A 25011-nucleotide genomic window follows, 5' to 3' on the forward strand; every position below is an offset into this window, starting at 1 on the left:
GCTGTGGGCCGAGCTGCCGGCCGAGCGCCGCATCTTCTGCTCCGTGCTGCTCTTCTCCTGGGCCGTCTACCTGTGGGAGGCCTTCCTGGCGCACCGGCAGGTGGGCTGGGCCCGTGCGCGGCCTGCGGCGGCCTCCCGAGGCCGCGGGGGTTGCGGGGCTCCGAGGGCCGTCCGCGGCTCCGGGGGCGCCCGCTGAACATTCCCGCCCTCGCGGCGCTCCCTGGGGAGGGGGCCCCGGCCCTGCCAAGGCCGAACCTGCCTCGAGGGAACGGGGCAGGGGCCTTAGGAAAAGAAGGAAAGGGCCATGAGAGGCGGTACTGAGGCAGCCTAAGGTGGTGCATGGAGTCAGTGTAGGCCTTTGAAAGCGGAACGCGGTGAGACGCTCTCCACCTGGGAGTGGAGTAACTCCTTGTTTGTGTGGGTAAACGGCAGACACATTTTCACTGTGGAGCCTCATGGTTAACGGGGGAGAATCTGGGGTCCTCTGTGGCCTCCGCTTAGTCGGCGTGGAACAATGTGCTGGATGCTGTGGGATAAAAATAAAAATAAGATAAAAATATTGTGGGATAAAAGTAAGGACATTTTGTGGGATGTTCCTCTGTGACTTGCTGTGGTGGCCCTGGCATCTGCATTATGTGTTACTTGCCWTCTCATTTCTCTCCTTAAAATTGTTGGATGTTGAGTTGAAGTTTCTTTTCCTGTTTTTCAGAGACGAGTTTATAGGACAACAACACATGTACCACGGGAGTTAGGGCAGATCATGGATTCRGAAACGTTTGAGAAGTCCCGTCTCTATCAGCTGGACAAGAGTACCTTCAGCTTCTGGTCAGGCCTGTACTCCGAAGTTGAGGGCACTGTAAGTGTCTGAGCTCGGCGTTCCTTCATATTGTGTTTTTCTTACAGTTCAGCTGTGAAATACTCAGGGTTTTGCTTTTCACGATCCTCTGCAGCTGCTCTGCAGCTCAGGCTGTTGGCATTTGGTAGGATTGGGGTTCTGTGCTTCTTGTCTGTGCCCACATTTGCCATATAGAATGGTGTAGTCACAGAATCACAAAATCACAGAATATTTAAGGTTGGAAGGGACCTCTACAGATCATCTAGTCCAACCTTCCTGCTCAAGCAGGCACACCTASAGCATGTGGCACAGGGTGGCATCCAGGCGGGTTTTGAAGACCTCCAGAGTAGGAGACTCCACAACCTCCCTGGGCAGCCTGTTCCACTGCTCTGTCACCCTAACAGTAAAGAAGTTGCTCCTCACCTGGAGACGGAACTTCCTGTGCTTCAGCTTGTGGCCATTACCCCTCGTCCTATCGCTGGCCACCAGTGAGAACAGCCTGTCCCCTTCCTCCCTGCATTCTCCCTTCCTGAACTTATACAYATTAATCATATCCCCTCTGAGCCGTCTCTTCTCCAGAGAAAACAGGCCCAGCTCACTCAGCCTCTCTTCATACGAGAGATGTTCCATTCCCTTAATCATCYTRGYTGCYCTTCTCTGGACCCTCTCCAGAAGCTCCACGTCCCTCCTRTACTGGGGWGCCCAGAACTGCMCACARTACTCCAGGTGCGGCCTCACCAGAGCTGAGTAGAGGGGCAGGATCCCCTCCCTTGACCTGCTGGCAACACTCCTCCTGATGCAGGCCATCGTGTCCTAACGGAAGATGTGGAGCACTTACTTTCCATATTTGTTGTTTTTCTGCTCTRTTGCCAGGCTGCATGATACATTCCCAACTGCCAGGTTTATTTTAAAATGTCACTAAAAACAAGGTATATGAAAATATGACTCYTGCAGCCGGCTAAAATTGCAAGTTGATGTGTGTTATAATCATAGGTGTGCATAACCATATGTAGCCTCATGAGCTTCAACAGAGGTCTCTGAAGGTCCCTTCCAAGCTCAACCACTCTGTGATGTGTAAGGAAATATCTATAAGTTGTTTCTCAAGTAGGTTGGCACATGCTGCAAATTCTTCTTTGTAAGCATTTTGTTTTACCACCTATACGAATGTGTGACCGTGCCCAATACTCCAAAAACACACAGTAAAATGGAAGTAATGGACAGGAGGTGCCTCCTGATAGTAAATAAAGTAAATTTCTGAATGTGATGTTAGGTTGCACTGTGCAATAATGTATATTGTATTTTTATAGACTACTGGCGCAGCTGACCTTTAATGGTTTCCTCTCCCAAAGAATTTAGCAGCATCAGAATTGTTTTAAGTGGTTACAAATACGGACCTTTTTAATGTTTGAAGGGATGCAGCTTGTTTCATTTTTCGGTGATATTTAACTACAAGGTAGAAAGGAAAACCTCTGAGAGCAGGAAAAGTACCAGCAGATGTTTCTTGGGAATAGGAACAGTCACACTGCACAGTAAAGTTTCTGTGTATGAAAAAACAGAGTTTTAACTTAGAACAAAGTGCTTGTTGTGCTCTATACCAATAGTTTTAAGAGAAACATTTTTCTTACTGCTGAAATATATTGTTCCTGAGTAGCACAACTGAGTGAAAAGAAGAATCCTGAAATGCCTGGGATTGCAAAAAATATAATTACTGAGTACACTATGTTATTAAAGTGATGTACTTAAGATAGTAAAAAGGTTAATTAAAAATATAGTGAAAATACTGTGTGTAAGTCATATAATTATATGACAGAAAAGCATTACTTAGAAACTCTAACCTACTTTAATTTTTGCGTTTTTCTATCTAGTAACTTTTGTGCAACCTAACCTGTATGTTGGATTTCGTTTATTGAGTACTTGCAAACATGTAATTAATTACACGTGTGTCAGGATAGCTCATAGCTGTCTTTGCCTCATGGATTGTGGGTCTTCCTATTTTCCTTTCTTTCYTTTTTTTTTCTTTCTTCGCACTTGTTTCACGTAAGCCTTTTAAAAATAACTTTTAAAACGGTATTGTCCATACCGTGACTGCCTACTTGAAAAGTGCTTTATAAATGATGCATTACTTGCCAAGAAAGTAAATGTGAAGTATTTGAAAGCTGCTCTGCTTTACAAATATTATTTCCTCTTGCCTCAATGTGTGGTTAACACAATGGAGAGCTTGTAGCTTCCTTAAAGTGGTTAAAGCAGCACTGATAGAGGATGTGAAACTATGGCCCTTACTCCGAATGTCTGTGTCTCACTAGCAAATACCTGGGAGACTGTTCAAATGCAGTCGGGTTACTGAATCCTGAATATCCCCAGTAAAGATGGCATGTTACAAGTGTAAGACACGATCAATTTTGAGATTTTCTGGGAAAAAAAAAAAAGGGAACATTGCAGAATATTGCAGAACATTCCTGGTTTTCCGTCAGCGCCGCTAAAGGCTGGGAGCGGGGAGGGGGTGCGGTTAAAGCCTGGCCACACGGCTCTGCTCCATCAGTGCTGTTCTCATGGCAYGGTGAGGTGCCAGCCCTGCCTCATGTGCTGTCCCCTGCCTCTTATTTTCAGATGATTCTGCTCTGTGGAGGAATTCCTTTTCTCTGGAATCTCTCAGGTCAAATCTCTGGTCGCGCTGGGTTTGGACCAGAATACGAGGTATGTGACCTTTAAGTAATAGTGGGACTATTTGCTTCCTGAACTATACTGTTATACATCTTATTTTTAAGCTGTTTACTTAAAGTAGGTTTTATCTATAGGTACAACATAATAACAGATATTTTCTAGTGACCTCAAAGATTGGGTGTGTCTGAGGATAGATGTGTGTCACTTCTTTTTTATTAGTTTACTTATTAAATATCACCTTATATTTTTGTCTCAAAGCTATTTGGCTAAAGTCAAGTGAGCTGATGGGTGGGGCTTTTTTTCTCTTTGTTTTTGTTTGTTCTTAAAGTTTATAAATCCTAAATGTGATCTTCCTAGATAGAGCAATAGCCTCAACTGTCTTACTGTTTTATCTATTGTCTTTGTGCTGTGAATTCAGCTACTTTTTCAGTGGTGCAAATCTTCACAAACCATAAAAAATACTTTAACTATGTACCTTAAATTTATAAGGAAACCATATCCCTCTAGATGAGACTACCTACTCTTGATGCTAATTACAGGTGAATTCTTGTGCCTTTAAAAAAAAAAAAAAAAAAAAAAAAAGTTGGCTTTTAAACCATTTTAATGGTTTTTAAACCATTAAGCCTGACAGACCAACTGGACCAGACACTGAGACTTACCGACAATTGTGCTGAGGTGTTCACTGCTCTGACCAGCCCTTTTCAAAAAGAATGAGACAGTTGGCACTGCGGAGTTAGAGGTCACGTAGTTATTATCAGTGGCCGGATATTAAAGACCACACGTGACRATTTTTTTCCATCCAGTTTTATACAAAGCTTCCTTTTGCAGTCAATATCCTGAGAAAATGCAGTCTCTGTTCYAGATGAAAACGAAGGAAAATGGAAACAATTCTGTTCCTGAAGTGCTCTTATTTCCATGAAGATTTAATGACTTGAGAGAATCTGAGATTTAGTAAATTAAAAGTTAACGTAAAGACTTTCTCCTGTGGATATTTGTCTTCTCACAAGAAAATGAGCTTGCCCTCCTCTGAGTAGCATTATATTGATAACTGCATGGCTACCAGGACAAAATTCTTCAAATAGTTAAAGTTCTTATTTAACTGTGCGCAATTAATGTACAAACTTGTCCCTTTGGCCTGTGGGTCTTCACAAAATATCCTGCCTCTGGATCCGGAGGATATGTGGCTCTCTAGGCAGTTGCTGATGAATAAAGACTGAGCATAGCAGCATCAGCAGAAACTACACATTAAGTTGTGTTCTGTACAACAGGCTTATTTGCCAGAAGAGCAGCATAGAATTTAATTGAACTGAAAGTGTTCTTTGTGGAGAGAATTTGACCTGATGTCGTTATCATAAGCTGCTTTTTCTCCACTCCAAAAATTCTGCAAAAAGTGTGGATATGTGGCCTGTCAGATTTAAAGCTATTGTTTTTTGGACAGTCAAACCTCTTACATGWAAGTCATGGGTATGTTAATGGGTTGTCTTTTTTTCTTAGTTAGAGACTTACTCAAGTAGTCTGATCTCTAGTYGCACCATAAGAAACATAAAATTAGATGATACTTATTTTGTCTTCTAAAGATAAGAAATATTGAACAAGACTTAATACCCGTTTTAGATAATATATGAATACAGATGAACATATACTCTATATGTTTATTKCATGCTAAGGACAGAAAGGACTATTTTTATAGTTTGGTTTCATACTTTTGATGATTTCAAAGTTTTCAAGCACTAACTCCTTCATGAAGATGCTGAGCTGTGGCTGAACTTAAACTATTTTAAGAAAGTCTCTAAATAGTGGAGTTTTTATAAATATAGGTCATTTCAGTGAGCAATAATCTAGTCATTATATATGTATTGTTATTTTGGTGAAKTTATTTAGCTTTAGCTTCTAACTAATGTCAAGAAAAACACTGATATCAAGTGGGTTTTGACACCATATGACTATGAACACCAGAGCAGATCAGTAAAATTTTCTTTTCTGTGTTTAGATTGTTCAGTCCCTGGTGTTCCTGCTTCTTGCAACGCTCTTCAGTGCAGTGACTGGTCTCCCATGGAGTTTATATAACACCTTTGTCATAGAAGAGAAGCATGGCTTCAATCAACAGGTGTAGTGGATAACACATGTGCTGACCTACCCATTGCTTCTTGTTGTCTCTTCCGTCTTGTGTCATCCATAAGTCATCCAGACTTGTGGTGTCTTCATTTCCCGGGGCCTCCTGTCGTTGTTGCACAGATCCTGTAACYCATGGGAAGGCCTCTGAGGTCATGTCTCTGAGCAGCTTCTTCAACAACAAGGATGTGTCTCCTCGTGGTGGAACTAAGGACGCCTCATTCCTCAGTTGTTCATTTTTGGGTGGGCCCTTCTTTTCCCGTTACATGCTTTCAGAGGAGCTGGGATAAATGTTTATATGTCACTGTTTATACAGTGACATACAGCAACAAYTAAAATGCTGCTTGACAGGGATGCTTATGACTTCTAGACCTTGAATAGATGAAACAAAACTGACAAATTATTTTCCTCCTCATTTTGTTTCACTCACTGAGCTGCATTCTGGAACCAGCCTTCACTAAATTAGAATATTCATCTCTTCATCTGCAATTCCTTAAATACTCACTTTATTTTGTAATATCTGGCCTGGTTTTCTTAATTTCTCCCACTTAGTTTAATTTGTTTATTACCAGTATCAGTTTTCCTTGGGAGCAGATTTTCCTCTTGGAGAAGGCACATCATTACACCATTTAATATCAGCATTAGGCTTGTTTTCTTTTGGACCCAGTTGGTATAATTTACAATGCTTTTTGCTGCAAGTCTRTTTGAAGATTTTGATTTTAGTGAAATGAAATTTGGATAGAAATGCAGCAGATCAAATTGTTTGAGTCATTATTAAGAAGAGAGATGCTCTGGCATTTGCCAGTTTAGTTTCCAAGGGGGTARGAGAACTGAGTTAACTCTGAACAAGCCGAATTACTTTTTTTCTAAAGTAATAGAGAAATAGACAGAATAATTTGATGTTTCTTACCCTTTCTATAAAACAAGAAAACAAGTAAGAAAAAAAAAAAAGGCTGTAAAAAGGCAGTGATCCAGTTTCAGCCATTATCAATCATCTTTGAGACAAAAGTGCACAGGTCCCGATATATCCTGTAATTTTTGGTTCACATCAGTTACCTTATGGCACTTCCCTTGCTGCCTGTCCCCTCCCAGGGAAGCCCGCTGTTAAAAATTCATTTTTGCCATGATATCTTTGTGTATTCTCCAAAATTGCAAAGTTTGGAGTTATTTTTCTGATCTTTGGATACTCTGCCAGTGGTGGCTGCTGTTCCGGACTTTGGGAACATGGCCAGCAAGTTCGCAAATTATTCCAATTAGTCATAAACGTTCAGCTTGTGACCAGCTCAGAAATATTCCACTTACTTGTCTGGTCTTAAAAAGCAAAAAACTTGTCTTTCTAAAATGACTTGCTTGCCGGACTTGTAACCGTTTTTTGCCTTTCTCACCGTAGCTGGAAGTTCCCTTCCTACCCTAGGTGATGAGGCACATTCCTATCATGTGTGTACTTGGGGACTGTGAGTCACAGCCCTTCCCTTCCCTAATCTTAGCAGTGCATGGGATGGCAGACTAAGCTCCTGTTCCTGCTGAGGGAGGAAGGAGCATTTCCAGAGCACGAGTGAAGTTTTTTTTTCCTTCTGCCAGTGGTCAATATCTAACTAGAATACTTACCTTGGGGGCTTTGGCTATCGCTGTCTTCTGTAATTCTCGTTGTAAGGACTGGCCAAGTCCTAAGTTGTGTAATACTCTTATGGTGTGGCCTAGCCTGGCCATCCTTTGGACCTTCAGAAACCTTGAACACGCGTGAAAAGCCATCCTTGCTTCAGTTTCCTGGTGTGTCAGTGCTCTGTGCTCGCTTCAGACCTGTGCCTTGGATATCCTTTTTACCTCCACGAGGGTTTAGCTTCATCCTCGTGTCGGATGAACAAGCTCTTTATGTCAAGGACACGGAAGTCCAAGGAAGCTGGCGGGACTCTTGAAGCATTAGAGACCGGTGGACCAGCGGTGGACCAGCTTGGTGGACCAGCTTGGTGGACAACTTAGTGCCACTGTCTGCCTCAGTGCTAGAGAAAATACCGGTGTTTTTCCATTTGAACGCTCACCAGTGATTTTCCCATCCCTGCAGTAGCAGAAACATACTGTATTTTTACTTTATCTTTCAGCATACCCATCTGCATAGTCTCCCAGTCCTATTTAGAGTCTAGTAAGACTTAGGTTATGTTGTTATTTAGTATTTACTTTATGGCTGGAGAGAACTTGACTCAAATGTCTGCAAACCCTTTAGGGTGCAGAGTGAGCTCAAAGTTCACATCAAGCCCTACCTCTAGGCAGACAAACCAGAAGAACACGCGCTGCTGAACTAGCAGCTCGGGCTTCTTTAAAGCTCTGTTGAGTGCCTGCAGAGGCAGTGCTTTACTGAGGAAGGAAGTTTAGGGGACRTGCTCTGAACATTATCTCCATGGAGCTCTTCCCTCAAAATGCAGCTGTTGCTGGACTGTTTGGCCAACGCAAGCACTGGTTCTTGCCAAACGAGAAAAGGAAGACTTGGCCTTGAAGCCCATGTGTGATATTAAAGGCTTGAGTTGTATCCTTTGCTCCAGAAAGAACGAACAGATATATCGAACGCAGCATAAGGGTTTGGGTCAGTCCCTAGTAATGAAAAAAAGTGCTAAGATATGGGCTGGAATCCCACAACAATCAAGAATCTAAAAGCTTCTTCCATCTTCTCTGTAACTAACTCTTCTGCAGCACCAATCAGCATTGCCACTTTGGTTTGTCTCTGTGTGCATCAGGTGAAGGGATCAGTTCATTAACCATCGTGATGCATTAATATTTACAGTGTAAATGTCACTCGTGTCCTTTCTTTGCAGACACTGGGATTTTTTTTTAAAGATGCCATCAAGAAGTTTGTTGTGACTCAGTGCATTCTGCTGCCGGTGACATCGCTCTTGCTTTACATTATTAAAATAGGAGGAGACTACTTCTTCATCTATGCCTGGCTCTTCACTTTGGTTGTTTCCTTGGTGAGTAAGAGAATACCTTTGAGTTGCTGCTGAATGGTAGCTTACTTGCAAGTTAACATATGCTAGGCTTTAAAAGAGAAAAATGGAAAAAAAAACAGTGAAAAATCTCATTCTCCTTGGAATCTCAGGGTCCTCAGTCTTTTAAATGTGTTTTGTGTTTCAATGTCCTTGTTCAGGAATAACAGCTCATATTAACCGTGCACATTCATGGTGTCTTATATTTTATCTGTTCAATACTGAAATGTCTTTTTCAGTTAAAAAATGAGCATTAGAAAACCTTTCAAGTAGATACTGGAAATAAAATGGTGTTGGGTGACAGATTTACCCTTTTTRTAAATACAGAAAAGATCCCTATTGTCTTTTTGTACTTGCCTGTGCTCCACTTCCAGTACTAACYACGTCTTTTTGTGCCTTGTTTTCAATATCGGTGTGTGTTTGCAGGTGCTTGTCACAATCTATGCAGATTACATTGCCCCTTTGTTTGATAAATTTATTCCGCTTCCTGAAGGAGAACTCAAGCAAGAAATTGAAGTAATGGCAAAGAGCATTGACTTCCCATTGACTAAGGTGTACGTGGTTGAAGGTAAGATTTTTGGGGAAAAAAAAAAAGACTTTTTAAATATTGAGTTCTTTAATTTTTACTTGACTTTAATTATAGATGGTGCAGAAGAGCAGTTGCTTACATCTTACATTCTCCAGCTGTTGTAATACTTGCAAGTTTGGGGGTGTTTTTATTGTTTTTTTATTTATATTTATTTTTTGCCTTGAGGTCAGAATGGTGAAGCGGGACRTAGAACCTTAACTCAGCATTTTATTGGAAGCATTTTTTGGCTCTCTAGAGCTGAAATACATAGCACATTCAAAAATGGGAGCAGCTGTCCTAGATTCCCATTTTAGACCTTTAAACCAGAAAGTAATTTACCTTTTTTCTGTCTTTGTTCACCATTAATTGCCTCAAACTCTTTGATGAAGCTGTTTGAACCATATGAATGATAAAATGGCATGTTCCTTCTTAGTGTCCTCATGGGCTATTTCTCGGGGTGGGGATGGATCCAGCCCCTCTGCTTGGCACCATGAGTTTTGAACTACATAGTAGTGCAGTTTGGGTCTTTTTTTAACTCGTGCTTTGCTTAATGTGGAATAGGAAAGCTCCCATTTCCCTTTCTCTCCACCTCTGTGTTCTTGGAGCACTTGACTTTTTGACATTTCCACTGCTTTCATTTTGTTCCCTTCTGTACTTGATGTTTGTTTTGTTTGTTTGTGCCACTTGAGAGGCAGAGGTGCTTTTACTGCTTTAGTAAGAGCAGCATGAGATGGGGAAAAAAAAGAGCTGAAATGGTAACATTTTCCCTTAAGAATAATGAAGACTTCAACATGGATCCTTTTGGTTTTACTGCTCAGGGCTAGCGAAATTCAGCCAGTGCTCTGCCCCAGTGCAGCCACAATCTTACAGAGCTGGTGTGCTTGGGACCTAACAAACTCCCTTTTCTTAGCAAAGTTGAAAATTTTCAAAGCTTGAGAGTTATTATAGAGTCTTGTCAAGTTTTTAATGCAAGAATTGCTAGCTGTGTCCTAGCGTGGACGTCTCTCATGAAGTACTGTAAGGCTTGTGCCCTGCCACTTCTGGCACATGCCATTGCATGGGCATCTTCATCGTCACCTCATCATCGTAGCAAGTGTCAGTGCTTTGCAGCAAAGAAAGGCTGCAAACCCCCAATTTTCTGTCATTCATCTGGCCTCTTTAAGAGCATTGAGCCAGCACCCTCCTCTGCTGGCATGGAGGTTTCGTGGGGAGCATCTCTTTTTGAGTGCTTTTCTGCACTTTTTTGGTTCTTTCCACTCGAGAAATAACTTCTTAGCAACATGGGCAAAAATGTCCTTTAATCGCATGATTTATTCTGTGAAAAGRTGGGTTACAAAGGTTCCTCTCCGGAAGCAACTTGTTATCAGAGGAGGAAGATGACAGGAGAATGGGGATTTCATCACTATGCTATAGTATGATCAATTTTTCTCGCCGAGAAGTGGCTGGAAGCTGAAGCTTCCTGTGCTAACCCTTCTCTTTCTGCATCATTCTACCTTAGTTCAGTGCCAAAGTTACCATGACTGTGTCACGGGGCAGAAAATACCCATCCCACGCTGCCCTAAGAAGCTGATGCAGCTCCTGCATCTGCTTCGGCTTGGAGACCTTCTCCTCTGTCTCCCAGCCTCCGGAGTGGTGCTGCAAGAGTTCCTGCCAGCTAGGCAGCTTTTTGGCTCCACTGAAAGTGGATAGTTTCAGCGGCTCAAAAATAATCAAACAAATAAAAATTGTCTAGATGAAAGCAGCTGTTAATGTTTGCCTACTTGCCCTCGCTCATATTATCTATGAGGAACTACAATACAACTTTTATAAGCGTCTGCCTGAGATCTCTACTTCATCTTCTTCTCTTTCATCAGTGTCTGCTTATAACACGTTCAAAAGTTGGAATAATCTTTGTTGGCACGTTCAGAGAATTGTAAAATGCCCCCCTCCGTTTCTTTGCGAGGAGGGCAGCAAATTTCTTTGCAGACTGCTCTTTGCTCTCTGAAGCTGCAATGGCTCAAGTGGTTTTCTTTTGGATAGAACACTCTTCCTTGGCTGTTCTTGTGAGTTGAACACCTGGGATTGCAGGTTGCAAATGAAAAATCTCTAATTGGAAGTAGTAAATTAGATGATCTTTAAGTCATTTTAAAATATGCTGCAGCCTGCAAGCTTATTCACAGGCAATTGGTCTGCTGCTCATATGGGGTCTTTGAGAAGTCCTTTGCAAGAATATGTTCCTAGTAAGGCTGCCGAGATAGRCTTCAGTGCACAGTATTGTTCTGACTGTGGTCTCTGATGTACATCTTCCCCCATCAGGTTCTAAGCGTTCTTCTCACAGCAATGCTTATTTCTATGGATTCTTCAAGAATAAGAGGATAGTGCTTTTTGATACCCTCTTAGAAGATTATTCTGCTTTGAACAAAGAGCCAGCAGAAGGAGCTGATGGTGAGAATGAAGAGACAAAGTCTAAAACCAAAGTGAGTTCACATTTGTTCTCCACTGTATTATTTGCATTAACTTTTTAGTTTTTCTTTTATTGTGTTTTCTGTGTGTATTGTAAAGGTCCTGAATTAAATGCTAAAACCCCAAACCAAATGATGTCATCACCAAAGAACTTCTGAGTTGGGGATAGATGARATTTTTGAAGCTATGAGTGAATTGATGCAAACAGAACTAAGGAGACTGTAGAAATCCACTTTATGGACTTTAGCAAAACATTGATTTCTTCAGTTGATTTCTTATCCAAATAAGGACGGATAAAATGGGTGGAATACATTCTGAAGAACCTGAAGGTTTAATTATGAGAAGAATAAATTGCCTCATGCAACCTGGTTAGGCCAGTGTATAAATGGTTGTTCACTCAGGATGAGCATGTTGGTGGTAGAATGCTCTTCATCCCTGGCTTGTGGTGTGGCCTGCTGCAGAAGTGAGTGGCAGGAGGAGGGCATTTTGAGTTCACCCACACTAAAAAATCCGGAAAGCTTCTCTGTAGTARTGATGAGAAGCATTTCCTCCATTCCAGTGGGTTCTGCAGCTTCCTTCTCAATACACAGRCCCATGCACTTCTGACTTGCTAACGGCTTTTGCACCTTTGAAGACACAGAAGTCCATCATCTCTTTGCTGCAGGCATGGGGGTTATTGCTATTGTCATTCTGCTTCTGCTGAAGTGAACTTTACTGTGGTACCTTGGAAGGCAAGGCTTTGTATTGAGTGTTGAAGGAAGGAGGGAGAGGATAGGACTCAATTATCCATTAAAAGTCTCTGGCTGGGAATGTCCCCTTGCATGGTAATACCTTTGTTTGGGTAAAGAAAGAAAATGATGAGATTAATGGATGGTAGGAGAGAGTTTGGAAGGCAGATATTACAGCCTTGTGCYGGGTCTGAACAGGCTTGTCTGCCTAGATGGAAATAAAACATGACAGAAAAGCATTGAACAAAGTTCATATACTTTTAAGTAACTTCTTGCGTCTACCTCAAGTCATAATAGCCCATCCAAAAGGCTCAATGTGAAATTGTGTGTTTATGCTGCTGGTACAAGGGAAGAGCCATTTCCTTAGGCATTTAATGACTTAAGTGACATAAGGAAAACAAAATAAGAAATTGGATCAGTTGTGTTCAGTCATATATGATATTAGTTCAATTTTGTTATTCCCTCAGAATAAGAAACAAGGATGCAAAAATGAAGAAGTTCTAGCTGTACTTGGCCATGAATTGGGTCATTGGAAACTAGGTCACACTATCAAAAACATTATCATCAGCCAGGTAAGTTTATGGTAAACCAGTAGTTTTCCTAGAGCATTCTGTAATGACTGTCCTTCCTAAAGTACCTACTTCCAGGTCTGCCCGTGTATCTCGTGTTGACCGTGCCATGGGTCTTGTGCAGTTACATGCGGGAATAGAGCAAGGAGAGCAAAGATGCTGCCATTTGCCTGCTGTGCAGGCAGCACAAGGAGGAGCAGTGCCCAGTGCTGCAGCGGGACGTGCGACGCTGCGCACAGGTCTGCTCTCCGCATCTCCAGGAGGACTTGATGGAGTGGGAGAAGGCKAGAAAAGAGAAAAAGGGCAGGTGAAACTGTCAGGGGAAGGGAGGAACTTACAAAGAGGGACCAAAAAGGAAAAAAAAAAACATAACTTGCACTTCATTTTGGTGGCAGAAGACATGAGGGAATATGATGGACTCAGAAGGGCACTTTTATTTATTTTAACATTGCATTTTCATACCTTGGACACCCTTTACTGGAAAATAACCTTCTTGCATCCTTTTTGGTGCATGCCTACGATGGGGAGGAGTCTGGGAGCAGACTAACTCTGCTTTTGAAATAGAGGGGCCTAATGGTCGGTTTACTGATGCATGGACCACTGGGTATGGCCTGGTGTGCAGGAACCGCTCCTCAAAACCCTTCCACATCCTGCCCCAAAAGTTTTGGGCTCAGCAATGTGGGGCTCCTGCTACTTGCTGTTAATTTACTGTCTGCCATATGCTTTGGTGCAGATGGATCTTTTTGCAGGTAACACAGTGCGGTTTTGGTTTAGTTTGTTGGGGTTTTTTGGGGGGGGGGTTGTGTTGTTTTTCCTAAAGCTTTTCACAAGTGTTTCAGGCTGTAAGATCGTTGTCAAGCTTCAGCTTAGGCTCCTTTCTATCCTCGTCTTTTCACACGAGCTTTCTCATATCTACATAAACACTTCAGTGGGGGCCTTCCTACCTCCTGCCTTGATTGTATTCCAAGTTCTGACATCTGTGCTGATCCCTACTAGATTGAAAATAAAAAACAAAAGGTCCTTTGATATTTCACATGCTGCTGACTTGCATAACCTTTCTCTTTGGATTCATCTTGTAGTTACTGCTATCTCACTGCAATAGGTAGTTTTTTATGCCCACTTTCAAAAATATGCCCAAATCAAACTGCTYTCTGCTTTCTTCTGTTGTTTTTTTTCTGTCACAGCTCTCCCTGTCTGCCCTTTYCTGTCTGTGTGTTACTTTGCAAAGACCAAGCAGGTATCTGAGTAGGTTCAGAAGATACTTTCATACCTTCATCTTCTCCAAAACCCTTGATGTGGTCGTGCCTCTTACCTCTGAAAATCCAGCTACGCGAAGCACTCTTGCACGGTGTTGCTTGGTTTAGATAAAAGGGTGGATGGTTTCCAGAAGGAGAGGTAGAGCCCAGCAAACAGTGCTTAATGCTCCAGAGAAAGACCTCTGCCACGTTTGGCATCCTTTTGAGGCTTTGGGAACGTGTTTACTTCCAAGGAGATGGATTCTCCCCTCTTTCCTTCCTCACTTTTCATGTCTTCTTGCTATTTCATCTCCCTTCCCTACATAAACATCTTTTTCCCCTCAGTGAAAATGCAAATAGTAATTTTACTGCATGCATACACAGAAAGAAGGTTAAAGGTGGCTGCTTATTCCTCTTTGTATATTCATTTTAAAGTAATCTCTCTTTTTCAGTAGACTTTCTGTGCCGATCTGTAAGTTGAACTCTTAGACCGTAATTTAGATTTGTTTGAAAAGCCCATGTTGATCCACACTGTTGTTTCCTCTTTTTAGATGAATTCCTTCCTCTGCTTCTTCCTGTTTGCTGTGTTAATTGGACGGAAAGAGCTCTTTGCTGCATTTGGTTTTTATGAGACCCAGCCTACGCTCATAGGCTTGATGATTATTTTCCAGTTCATTTTTTCACCTTACAATGAGGTAAACTGTAACTTGTGCAACTGGTCTTTCAGCTTTAGATGCTGAAGTATCATCTTCATTATAATGATTTTGTGGCTATATTATTACTTTGCAGAAGAGTCTGAAATTTCTAGGGGCTGTATCTGGTCTATCTTAATGTAATAAGCAGGGGTAGTAGTGTTCTGTTTCAGGTAAGCCTCTTGTTTCAGGTTTGACCTGGATCAATATTACTGAAAGCATTCTGAAGCCACAGCACGGGGGAAGGAGGACATTATAATACTTATTTAGTGATGCTCTAGGCAACTTAGAGGTGGCTGAATTTTTAAGTAATTTTGAATCTGTTTCTCTCCCCAGGTTCTCTCATTTTGCTTGACTGTGCTAAGCCGGCGATTTGAGTTTCAAGCAGATGCATTTGCCAAGGAGCTCGGGAAGGCTAAAGACCTGTATTCTGCTTTGATCAAACTGAACAAAGATAATTTAGGATTCCCTGTTTCTGACTGGATCTTCTCCATGTGGCATTACTCCCATCCGCCCCTTTTAGAAAGACTTCAGGCCTTGAAAGATACAAAGCAAGAGTGACAGGAGCCATTGTGGCTCAGAGACGGTGCTTCCATCTCAGAAGCAAACTTCAGAGCTGCTTTTGAGATTGCTTTTTAAAAGGATAATTCCAACTGAGTGAAGTGTTAGCAGGACCAYCTGGTCTGAGAATCCTGAAATAAGTATTAACAGACATTATTTTCTTTTAACAAAAAAACACAAAACCATGGGACTTAATTAAGAGAAAGTACTGTATAAAGATTTGTTTTGCATTTGGCTTTTATCTTCATATTGTAGTATAGTCTTTGAGGGGGGGGGGAAAAAATAGAGACTCCCGAGCAGGTATTTTTTCAGTTTGCGTATGCCTTGAACGTTGCTTTTGATTCTCTTCCCATTCTCAATGTTCTGCAAACAAGCAGAACCTTCCTTTGCCAATCTCAAACCTCATTCATAGTGAAGAGGGTTTGGGTGACTTGGCTTCTCGTGTGATATTTGTAGTAGCCGATCACTGTGTTTAAAAAAAAGAAAGCAAGCAAGTACTCTCCTTTCTCCTGAATTCAGATTCGTGTCTGTCATAACTGAAAACTCTGCTTAATAAAACCACTTTCTCTGAAATGTGGGAATAAAGTTGAATTTCAGCTTTATGTCGTGAGGAAATGTACCATCATTTCCTAGCAAATGAGCATTATCAGCATTTTGCAGCGTTATAAGGGGATTGGGCTGCTGCTTTGTGCTCCTGGAGGAATGAAATGAGGTTACGGAGTTGGGGCCCACGTGTTAGAGAAAGTTGCTCATTCACTTTTGTCCACCAGCCGAATGGTTGGCAAGTTTTCCGCCCCTCAGTTCCTCTTTCTTTCTTCTTTTGCACAAATTCTTCATGTCGGTAGACGGAAGCAGCGGCTCCAGCTGTATCGGAGCAAAGTGTTCATGCTAGGAACGCAAGCAGGAGTGGTGGGAGCTGGGCCTGGGACTCCAGCACAAAGGAGTTGATGGGGGAGCAGTTAGAGGCTGTTCCTCACCTCTGATATAACCTCCCCTGAGACAGCGTGTTCAGATCTCAGAGGGTTAGGAAGGACAATGTGGGTAGTGGAGGAGCGGCTTGTATCGTAGAAGGTGAAATTAAATTTGCTTCTGTTCAGAGAAAGACAGAAGTTCAATATTTGTGTGTGCTGYACACACATATGCATTGGACCAGACTGAATGCAAATACTTCATATAAAAAGATTCGCTATCTGTGGTAAATTTAAAACCTTCTCATCAGCTCTATGCAAAAAGATAACAGAATCAAAGCTAATTCTGATTCTCAGAGACTTTGTTAACTAAAATTTGCTTTTCTGGCTACCTGAAATGGGGAAAAATGCCTTAACAAGTATTGGGCATGATGTGTCTTGGGCGCAACAAGATGTTGCTGGAAACCCTCTGTATGCCTTATTTTGATGGTGTTTATATGCTAACAAATGTGAAGCTAAGCTGCCGCCATGGGCTTAGGAGACAAGCTTACAGATAGGGGAAGCTTGTATTTGTTATCTTAATTAATAATTGACCCTTATAAATAAAAGGATTAACGTGGAGCTGTTAATTCCGAAGACTAAAGAAATGTGTCCAGTTGCACAGGTGTTGGTTTGAGCATATGGAAAGCATGCTGAAAGCGCTCTGAGAAAACCATTAATTAAAACTTAATTTAAAACTGAATTTGGTGGTTCCTTCTGCAGTTCGGTGAAGCGGAGAGGAAAAGGGGATAATGGCGGAAACGTTACCTAGCGCTTCACGCGGTAGCCGGGGCGGCCGGGGGCGCGCGGCTGCGCAGGCGCACACGGCGGGAAGCGCGCGGCTGCGCAGGCGCGCGCGGCCGGTCGGACATCGCGGGGCTGCGCAGGCGCGCGCGGCCGGTCGGACATCGCGGGGCTGCGCAGGCGCGCGCGGCCGGTCGGACATCGCGGGGCGGTGTCTGCCCGCGCGCGGCTCCCTTTGTGCGGGCGGTCGAGCGGGCCGGGCCGCGGCGATGCTGGCGGGTGGCAAGAAGGCCGCGGAGGCGGCGGCCGGTGGCGGCGACGGCCCTGAGGCGGCGGCGCCTCCGCCCGCCGGCCCGGGGGCCTTGGGCTCGTCCGCCGAGGGCGGCGGCAGCGCCTCGGAGCGAACGCCCCGTAAGAAGGAGCCTCCGCGGGCCTCGCCGCCTGCCGGGCTGTCCGAGCCTCTGGGCTCCGGCGCCGCCCCCGCGCCGGGCGCCGACACCACGGGCATCGCCGAGACCCCCGAGGGCCGCAGGACCAGCCGTCGCAAGCGGGCCAAGGTAGGGGCTGTGCCGTGGGCTGGGGTGCTGCGGCCCCGGGGCTGCCCCGCGCCGCCCGAGCGGCCCTCCCGGCTTGCGGGAGCGCGTGGGCCGGACCTGCCGCCGCAGCGCGAACACCGCATTCACTTGTGCTTGAAGCGTTGGCTAAATYCCAACGCGTTTGCACGAGGAGCATCCGTCGTGTTGTTAGGAGTGTAGGGGAGCAGCGTCCCCCGAGGGTTGCGGTGTGCGTGGAGCAGAGCTGGTGCGGCAGGTTGTGCGGGTAGCGAGCGTCGCGTCACGCTGGGCACCCCGCTCCCGGACACCCCCCTCCTCAGTGTCCTTCCTTTGGCTCCGGGAAGCTCCCGCCCTCCTGCTGAGGGAGCCTGAGGAGGACAAACGCTGAAGGTCCCTGAGCAGCTTCCAGGGGCTTGGACCTGCAGAGTCCTCAATCCCTAAGTTATTATGAACATAGAAGAGTTCTTTTTTTGTACCGGGTGTATCTTTGCACCGTGTTGCAGAGGCCTTGGGAGGCTTTGGGTGCACCCAGGCCTGGGTGTGTTTGATAGGGAAGCTGCAAGTGCTGTTCAGGGCCTTGTGTGGTGGCCTGGGGTGTTCTACTGCTGAGGGCACCATGCGCCCAACTCTGACACCCCTGCAGCGCCCGGGAGCCGCCATTGTCTTCAGGGGCCGCATCCGTGGGTTTCGTTTGCCTGATGGTCTGACACAAACAGGTTATGTTCCGGGGATGCTTGCCCTCGCTGTGGACGGGAGCTCAGGGCAAGTGTCGGTGCTGGGAACTGCCTGACCTGCGTTGAAGATAAACCTTGGAAAGGGGTTCTTCTCTTTGGACTCGATTACTCTTTGCAGTTGTGCAAGCTCAAGGATCCAAGGCCACTTTGGAGCGGGGTGAGATGGCTCCGTTTGCAGGTAGCACTAGTGTGTGTTGGTGTTGAGTGAGTGTGGTACACTAAGATCCCTGTAACTTGCTTCAGAGTGGGARTTTGCAAGAGACTCACAGAAGCACAGAATCATAGAATATTCAAGGTTGGAAGGGACCTCTCGAGATCAYCTAGTCCAACCTTCCTGCTCRAGCAGGCACACCTASAGCATGTGGCACAGGGTGGCATCCACGCGGGTTTTGAAGACCTCCAGAGAAGGAGACTCCACAACCTCCCTGGGCAGCCTGTTCCAGGGCTCTGWCACTCTCACAGTGAAGAAGCTCCTCCTCACCTGGAGATGGAAATTCCTGTGTTTCAGCTTATGCCCATTTCCCCTCGTCCTATCGCTGGCCACCAATGAGAACAGCTTGTCCCCTTCTTCCCTGCATTCTCCCTTCATGAACTTATACACATTAATCATATCCCCTCTSAGCCTTCTCTTCTCCAGAGAAAACAGGCCCAGCTCRCTCAGTCTCTCCTCATATGAGAGATGTTCCATTCCCTTAATCATCCTAGGTGCTCTCCGCTGAACCCTCTCTAGAAGCTTCACATCCCTTTTACACTGGGGAGCCCAGAACTGCACACAGTACTGCAGGTGCGGCCTCACCAGAGCTGAGTAGAGGGGCAGAATCACCTCCCTTGACCTGCTGGCAACACTCCTCCTGATGCYGGTCAGGATCCCATTGGCCTTCTTGGCCACGAGGGCACACTGCTGAGCTGGGAGTCTGTACTGGTGCCTGGGGTTATTCCTGCCCAGGTGCAGGACCCTGCACTTGTCCTTGTTGAACCTCATGAGGTTCCTCTCTGCCCAACTCACCAGCCTGTAGTACCAGACTCTGGTAGTGCTGTAGTGTCTAACACATGTGCTCGGTGCCGGAGAGACTGGAATATGAATTCTTTTCCAGGAGCTAGGGAAATTCAGTATCAATAGATAAATTCTCCTTAGTTTGGAGAAACAAACAGATGTGTTTAAATTGTGTATTTAAAATAGTTTAAACAGTAGCTTTTTAGGGTACCTCTTGGGCTGCCATGTTCCTTTAAGTTACCATAAATTTATTATTATTGTTGTTGTTGTTATTATTATTCATCTGGAGAACAAAATACATATGACARTAAAGATTGTGATTTTTGTTACTTTGCTTAACTGATACAAAAAGTCGTGTGGAGAAAGAAAGAGGAACATCTCATCTTATGATCAATGGATTTTTTATGGGATTTTTATGGGATTTCATAGAGATTCAGAGTTCAGTTCAAAATTTGAGGAACTGTGATCAAAATTCCAGCTTGCAAATGTTTCTTCTGAAATACTTTGGCACGTGGCACATATGTTGTTTAACGTAGCTCTTGAACATGAGTTAGTAACATTTAAGTAGTCAGGATGAAAGCAACACCATAACTTTGTTTGGAGTCAGTTGAGATAAATGAAAATCTTAACAGGAATTGTACAATTCAAAGTTCCTGTTCTGAGTCTAGCGTGTTAGGTTGCCTGAGAGCATTKAAAAGAGTTAGGAGTGGACGGTTTAAATATTTAAGAGGAAAATCTCCCTTTAAGACCTGGATAGATTGCCACTTTTGAATATATGTTGAACATATCTATTTCCTGCTAGGACTGACGCTTTCATTTCATTATCAGTGCTGAGAGCTGCAGGGCACCCTCATCAGTTTGTGTTAGAAACAGGCTGATGTTTGGCAGAAAAAAACATATTTTGGTCTTTCCCAGACTCAGTTTTATGAGAAATGCTAGACCTGCAGAAACTGGATTTCTCTGAACTTCTGTCAAGCTTACAAGGAGGGAAGTCTCTACTTCTGTTCTCACCTGTGTGGTTCTCACTCCTCTGCCTGAAGCTGCTCAGGCTTTTGTGTGACAAACCACTTKGCGGGCTGACTTGATTTATCCCCCAGCAAAAGCCTCTCTGCTTTGCCAGGGTGAGTGAGAGGAGATTTCCCTTAGGATTAGYGATAGGAATTGCCTGGTAAAGGGCTACTGCAGTTGTAGGTGCTCCATCCCACCTACCTTCATTTGCAGAGRTCTGCCAGGAGAAGAATCTGATCTGTGTATTTCATCTGTCAACAGAAGAATCTTGCTGAACTAAGCATTGTCTGTGAGTTACTGTCTGTAACTCCTGAGTCTTCCCTGGCTGATTTTGGTTAACAGCATCTTCTCATAGTGCATTTTGATTCATCTTCTATTTGAACGTCGAGTGTCAAACAGCTCATGTGTGGTTACATGCTTAGTAAGCTCTAATTTTCTTGTAAATCATTATCTGTGCTCTTATTTTGTGTTAGATTTTTATCCTTGTTACTAATTTTAGCTCTGTAAGCCAGCTATGGTGGTCAAAGTCATATGTACCAAATGTGCAGGTGTGCTCGGTGCTGTGGTCACTTCTAACAATTCTTCTAAAGTTGCTAAGTCTGCACTGAGTGTGGGAAAGATGCTGAAGCTCTGGGGAGAGACGGAGAGCACTAATGGCATTTTTCAGAACTGGGTCTTATTTGGCATGGGTCTAGGAGATGAGGTTAGAAAGGCAGGAGTAAAGGATTACATTATCATAAGAAAAGAAATAAAAGAGCCAGAGTTATAGAAATGCAACTATGGAACGACTTTGTGTTTTTCATACTGGGATTTAATCAACTTCTGCTAGCAAATAAAACTCACAGACTGAAAACAGGAGAGAGATCTTTCCTCTTTATGAGCAGTCCAAAGAGGAGGCAAATGGGACCGCTGCACCAGGGTTCCCCTGATAGCTTTCTGCAGCTACCGAAAAAAGGGAGAGAATATCTGTGCAAGGCACCTCACTGTGCAGGATACTGGTGAGATTTTCTTAGGAAGCCTGGTTAACAGGTCTGTTCAGTCACCTTGAGCAGATAAGTGCAAGTTGGAACATGCAAGCTAAAGGTTGGTAGATAATGAGAGCGAAGAACCTATTGTGTGAAAGAAGCCTGCGAGTTTAGTTCCACTGTAGTGGTTTAGGCTGGGAGGAGATTTGTCACCCATAAATATGCTGGGGAGGTAAAGATTCACAAGAAAACAAGAGAGGCTGAAGACAATACAGACTCAAATACATATAAAATGGGCTAATTACTAGCCCATAAACTTCTTAGTCCTAGGGATAATTAGGTGCTGAAGCCAGTAGTGGAGGTGAAAACGCGTGAAACGTGTTATGCTGCTGGAGCTGTGTGTAACACAGTGCCTTTAGTAGGATTTCGGGTAGCCCAGGCCTGTTCTTTGTGCTTGTAAGCCATTATGTTGCTGGTGGTGTTCACCTCAGTAGTTCGACTTGAGTTACTTCAGTGTGTTTATTCTGTGATTGTGCTCTTCACAGGTGGAGTAYAGAGAGATGGATGAGAGTCTTGCAAACCTGTCAGAAGATGAGTATTACTCTGAAGAAGAGAGAAATGCCAAAGCTGAGAAAGAGAAGAAGCTCCCGCCGCCACCTCCACCAGCTCCCACGGAAGAAGAGAATGAAAGTGAGCCAGAGGAACCATCTGGTGAGTGAAGAGAGGCCTTTCCTGTGGCATCTTTACCTGCTTTACTGGCAGAAATTCAGAGGGTCAGGCACAACATCGTGAGACCTGTGTCTAGTTTTGATCTAATTATGAAGGATTGTTCTGATCGTGCTTTTGTGCTGGCCCCATCTGTGGAAGGAGAGTTAAAAACGTAGGAAAACAGCCTGAYGAAGATGAGAATATACCTAATATAATTGCAAAGCCAAACCTCTTATGAAAATTTCCATTTTTATCCTTATTAGCATGTCTTCAGAAACCTCCTATTGATCAGAATAATCTCTTTACCACTTAACTGTCACCTGCTTATATATGAACATTCACTTACACTTCCGAGAAATGAAGTTAGATTTACTGGGGGAGTTGCTCTGCCAGTCAGTTGATGGTGATTCCTGTGACTTTAAATTATGAACATAACCTTTAGTTCTTATTGGATACTCTTTGCTTAAACTTCAGTGCTTTCCTCATTGCCTTTGGCAGAGTTGTAAAACTTCGCTTTGCATTGGGAGGTTTGTTGTTCAGCCTTGTTCAGGATGTAGCAGAATTTTTGTGGCGTTAGCACACTCTCCATTCTTTACCTCTGATGTGTTTACAGCAACCAGCATTTGGTCTTACGGTGGTGTATCCAAATCATGCTTTYGCAAACCTCACTTGCCAGAGAGGTTGTACAATATTCAACGTGTGCTAGCTGGCTTTAGACAATAGCTGAAATCTAGTAGTTGAACTTTGGCTGGCTTATTGCTGATGTTGTCTTCAGTTCTGTGCTCCATTAGCTTCTTCTTTGGCAGGCAAGTTTGAGCATGAAGACTGTGTTTGAATCTGATACTGGCTTGAGGATAGGCACCTTCATTTCCAGAAATACTGAAAGTCATACTTGTGCTTTATTTGTTAGGGCTTACCATTGGAATCTCTCTTTAGCTGCAGTTGTGGGCTTCTGTCTTCATACAGGAATTCTAGAGCTCAGACAGCTATTTGACTGAAATATTTTGAAATGATAAAAATCCCTCTTTTCTCGCCCCTTCATAGTGGTGGTTGATCTATGAAAAGTAGTATTTTAATAGGAACAATTAAGCAAGTATCGTGAGTTCATTGTTTAATTTAGCTTATGCTCCTGGAGTTTAATGTGTAAAGTGCAGTACCAACACACTCCCAGTGTGAACGTCGGGTGCTGTTTTGTGCATGTGAGATGGCTCCTGGCGTTCAGTCAGAGGCTGACGAAGAAAAGAAGAAAAGCTGGATGAGGCAGTGATAGCCGTATGTAGTTCGGCATATATCGGAATCTGTTTAGCAGGTTTTCTGTAGGCAGCATGTGTAGTCAACTAGACACAGCTTGTTTTTAAAACTAGCTTTCAAGTCATTGTCTTTTCTCCAAGGACAGACATCCCATGATATGTATGAAATATGGGCATGGAAAAGCAGACACGAGTTTTCTGTTGTTTTTCTGTAGCTAGTCTTGCTGTATTTCTAAAGACTTCCAAAACTATGCATGCTGGTGGATCTCTCTGTCTTTATTTTTTAAGATGCAGGCACCAGAGTGTTAACTCATCTTCTACTGGCTTTTAAGGTGTATTGAGACATGCAATTCCAACAAAGTTAGCAGGACAACACATGAGATCTGCTGTGTATTTTAATATGGATGCAATATCTATAGTTGAGCTATGCTCTCGGTAACTTCTTTGAAGCAAGAACATAAATGTTTCAGAAGAAATATTAAATAGGACTGTAGTATTAGAGCAGGATGACATATTTAACAAGGTGCAAAAGTTAGTGTGTATTACTGTTAATTTATCCTTATTGCTGGGCTTTATCAGACCTGGAAATGTTTTAATATTCACTGCCTGTTTAAAGCTTGCAAAGACCTAGGTGTTGCATTAAGGGGTAAAACTCTTGTTCATTTCACTGCCTTTTTGTGCTGAGAAATCTAATTGTGCAAACTTTAAAAAAYGTAGTAGTAACAGTAGCTGATTCTTTATTACTCTGTACTCGGAGTCAGTTAACATGAGAAGGAGAGTATTAATCATCACACTGCAGGAAACAGCAAAATGTTGGGCTTACTCTGAGCTGGGTCCGTTAATGTGTTCAGCTGGGGGGATTTCAGGTGTTCTGCTTGTGCAGGCCCTTAGAGCCTGGTTTTGCAAGATTTACTGTATATTGTTGCAGAGCAGATTTGAAAGGAATAAGAGTATTTCATTATAGTTTAAACTTCCTTAATTATCATGGCTGCTTTTTTTTTCTCCTATGAGAAGTATTGTTTGATAGCAAAAAACTTCCAAATTCATTTTCAATGCTGAATTAATTTGAGTTCCTGTGCAGTGATATCCACTTTGGAAGCAAAGAGCTTGCTGCTCTTGTTTTTCCTCTTCTTTACATTGGTTAAATTGGATTTTCCTTTTCGTTGCTGCCTGAAGTTTGCCTTTTCTAGCCTTTTCTACCGCCTGCTTTTTTGTCAGTGTTCTTAGTCTGTGATAATCAATGTTTTTAGCTGCTGTTTTCCAAGGAAATATAAGACTTAATATGATTCAGATTCATGTCATATGACTAGTCAGTTCTAGTGGTGCTCTGCCTCTGTCTTTTCTCATCTGATTTACCTGTTAAATTCAGCACTTAGCAGCACAGGATGACCAAATTATGCTTTATTTTAAGGCAGTGGATGACCAAAATGAAATGGACTTCTTGGACTTTAGCTGCTATTAACACAGCAGGAAGTATTGAGTGTTTTTTGTAATGGAACTGAGAGTAAYTCTGTCCCCTCTGCTCTGGCCCCTCTGCAGGGCCAAGGCAGGACTAATGGGGTCAGCACCCTTTCCACTCTGTCCCCTATGGAACGGCATACCTTTTCATGCAAATAACTGCCTATGTTGGAGGGTAACTGGTCGTGTTGGGTTGTGTTATTCCCTCCTTGAGTGGTGGAAGCAGGTGCTGTAATGTTGGAATATATTCCAGCAGATAAAGCCTGATGCT

At 43.5% G+C, this 25011-nt stretch overlaps 2 protein-coding genes across 3 annotated transcripts in view; both read left to right on the forward strand.

The window, feature by feature from the left end:
* Positions 1-4: 4 nt before the first annotated feature.
* ZMPSTE24 (zinc metallopeptidase STE24) lies at positions 5-16792 on the forward strand (the record flags this gene model as incomplete). The annotated part of the gene is made up of 10 exons (XM_026044654.1): positions 5-100; positions 710-856; positions 3443-3529; positions 5487-5603; positions 8416-8568; positions 9010-9151; positions 11447-11607; positions 12789-12893; positions 14677-14820; positions 15154-16792. Coding segments are annotated over 10 exons (1377 nt in total), but the record flags the coding sequence as incomplete, so codon positions are not given.
* A 546-nt stretch (positions 16793-17338) lies between these two features.
* KDM1A (lysine demethylase 1A) overlaps positions 17339-25011 on the forward strand; it is a 34575-nt gene continuing 26902 nt past the window's right edge. The window contains exons 1-2 of one of the 2 annotated variants that reach the window (XM_026044634.1): positions 17339-17626; positions 21870-22035. In XM_026044634.1, the coding sequence (XP_025900419.1) occupies positions 17339-17626; positions 21870-22035 (454 nt within the window). The remainder of the gene's footprint in view (positions 17627-21869; positions 22036-25011) is intronic. The other variant, XM_026044635.1, reaches the window with a different exon arrangement.

The sequence above is a fragment of the Nothoprocta perdicaria genome, unplaced genomic scaffold, assembly GCF_003342845.1.
Source record: "Nothoprocta perdicaria isolate Ctin4 unplaced genomic scaffold, notPer1 scaffold_375, whole genome shotgun sequence".
Lineage (NCBI taxonomy): Eukaryota > Metazoa > Chordata > Aves > Tinamiformes > Tinamidae > Nothoprocta > Nothoprocta perdicaria.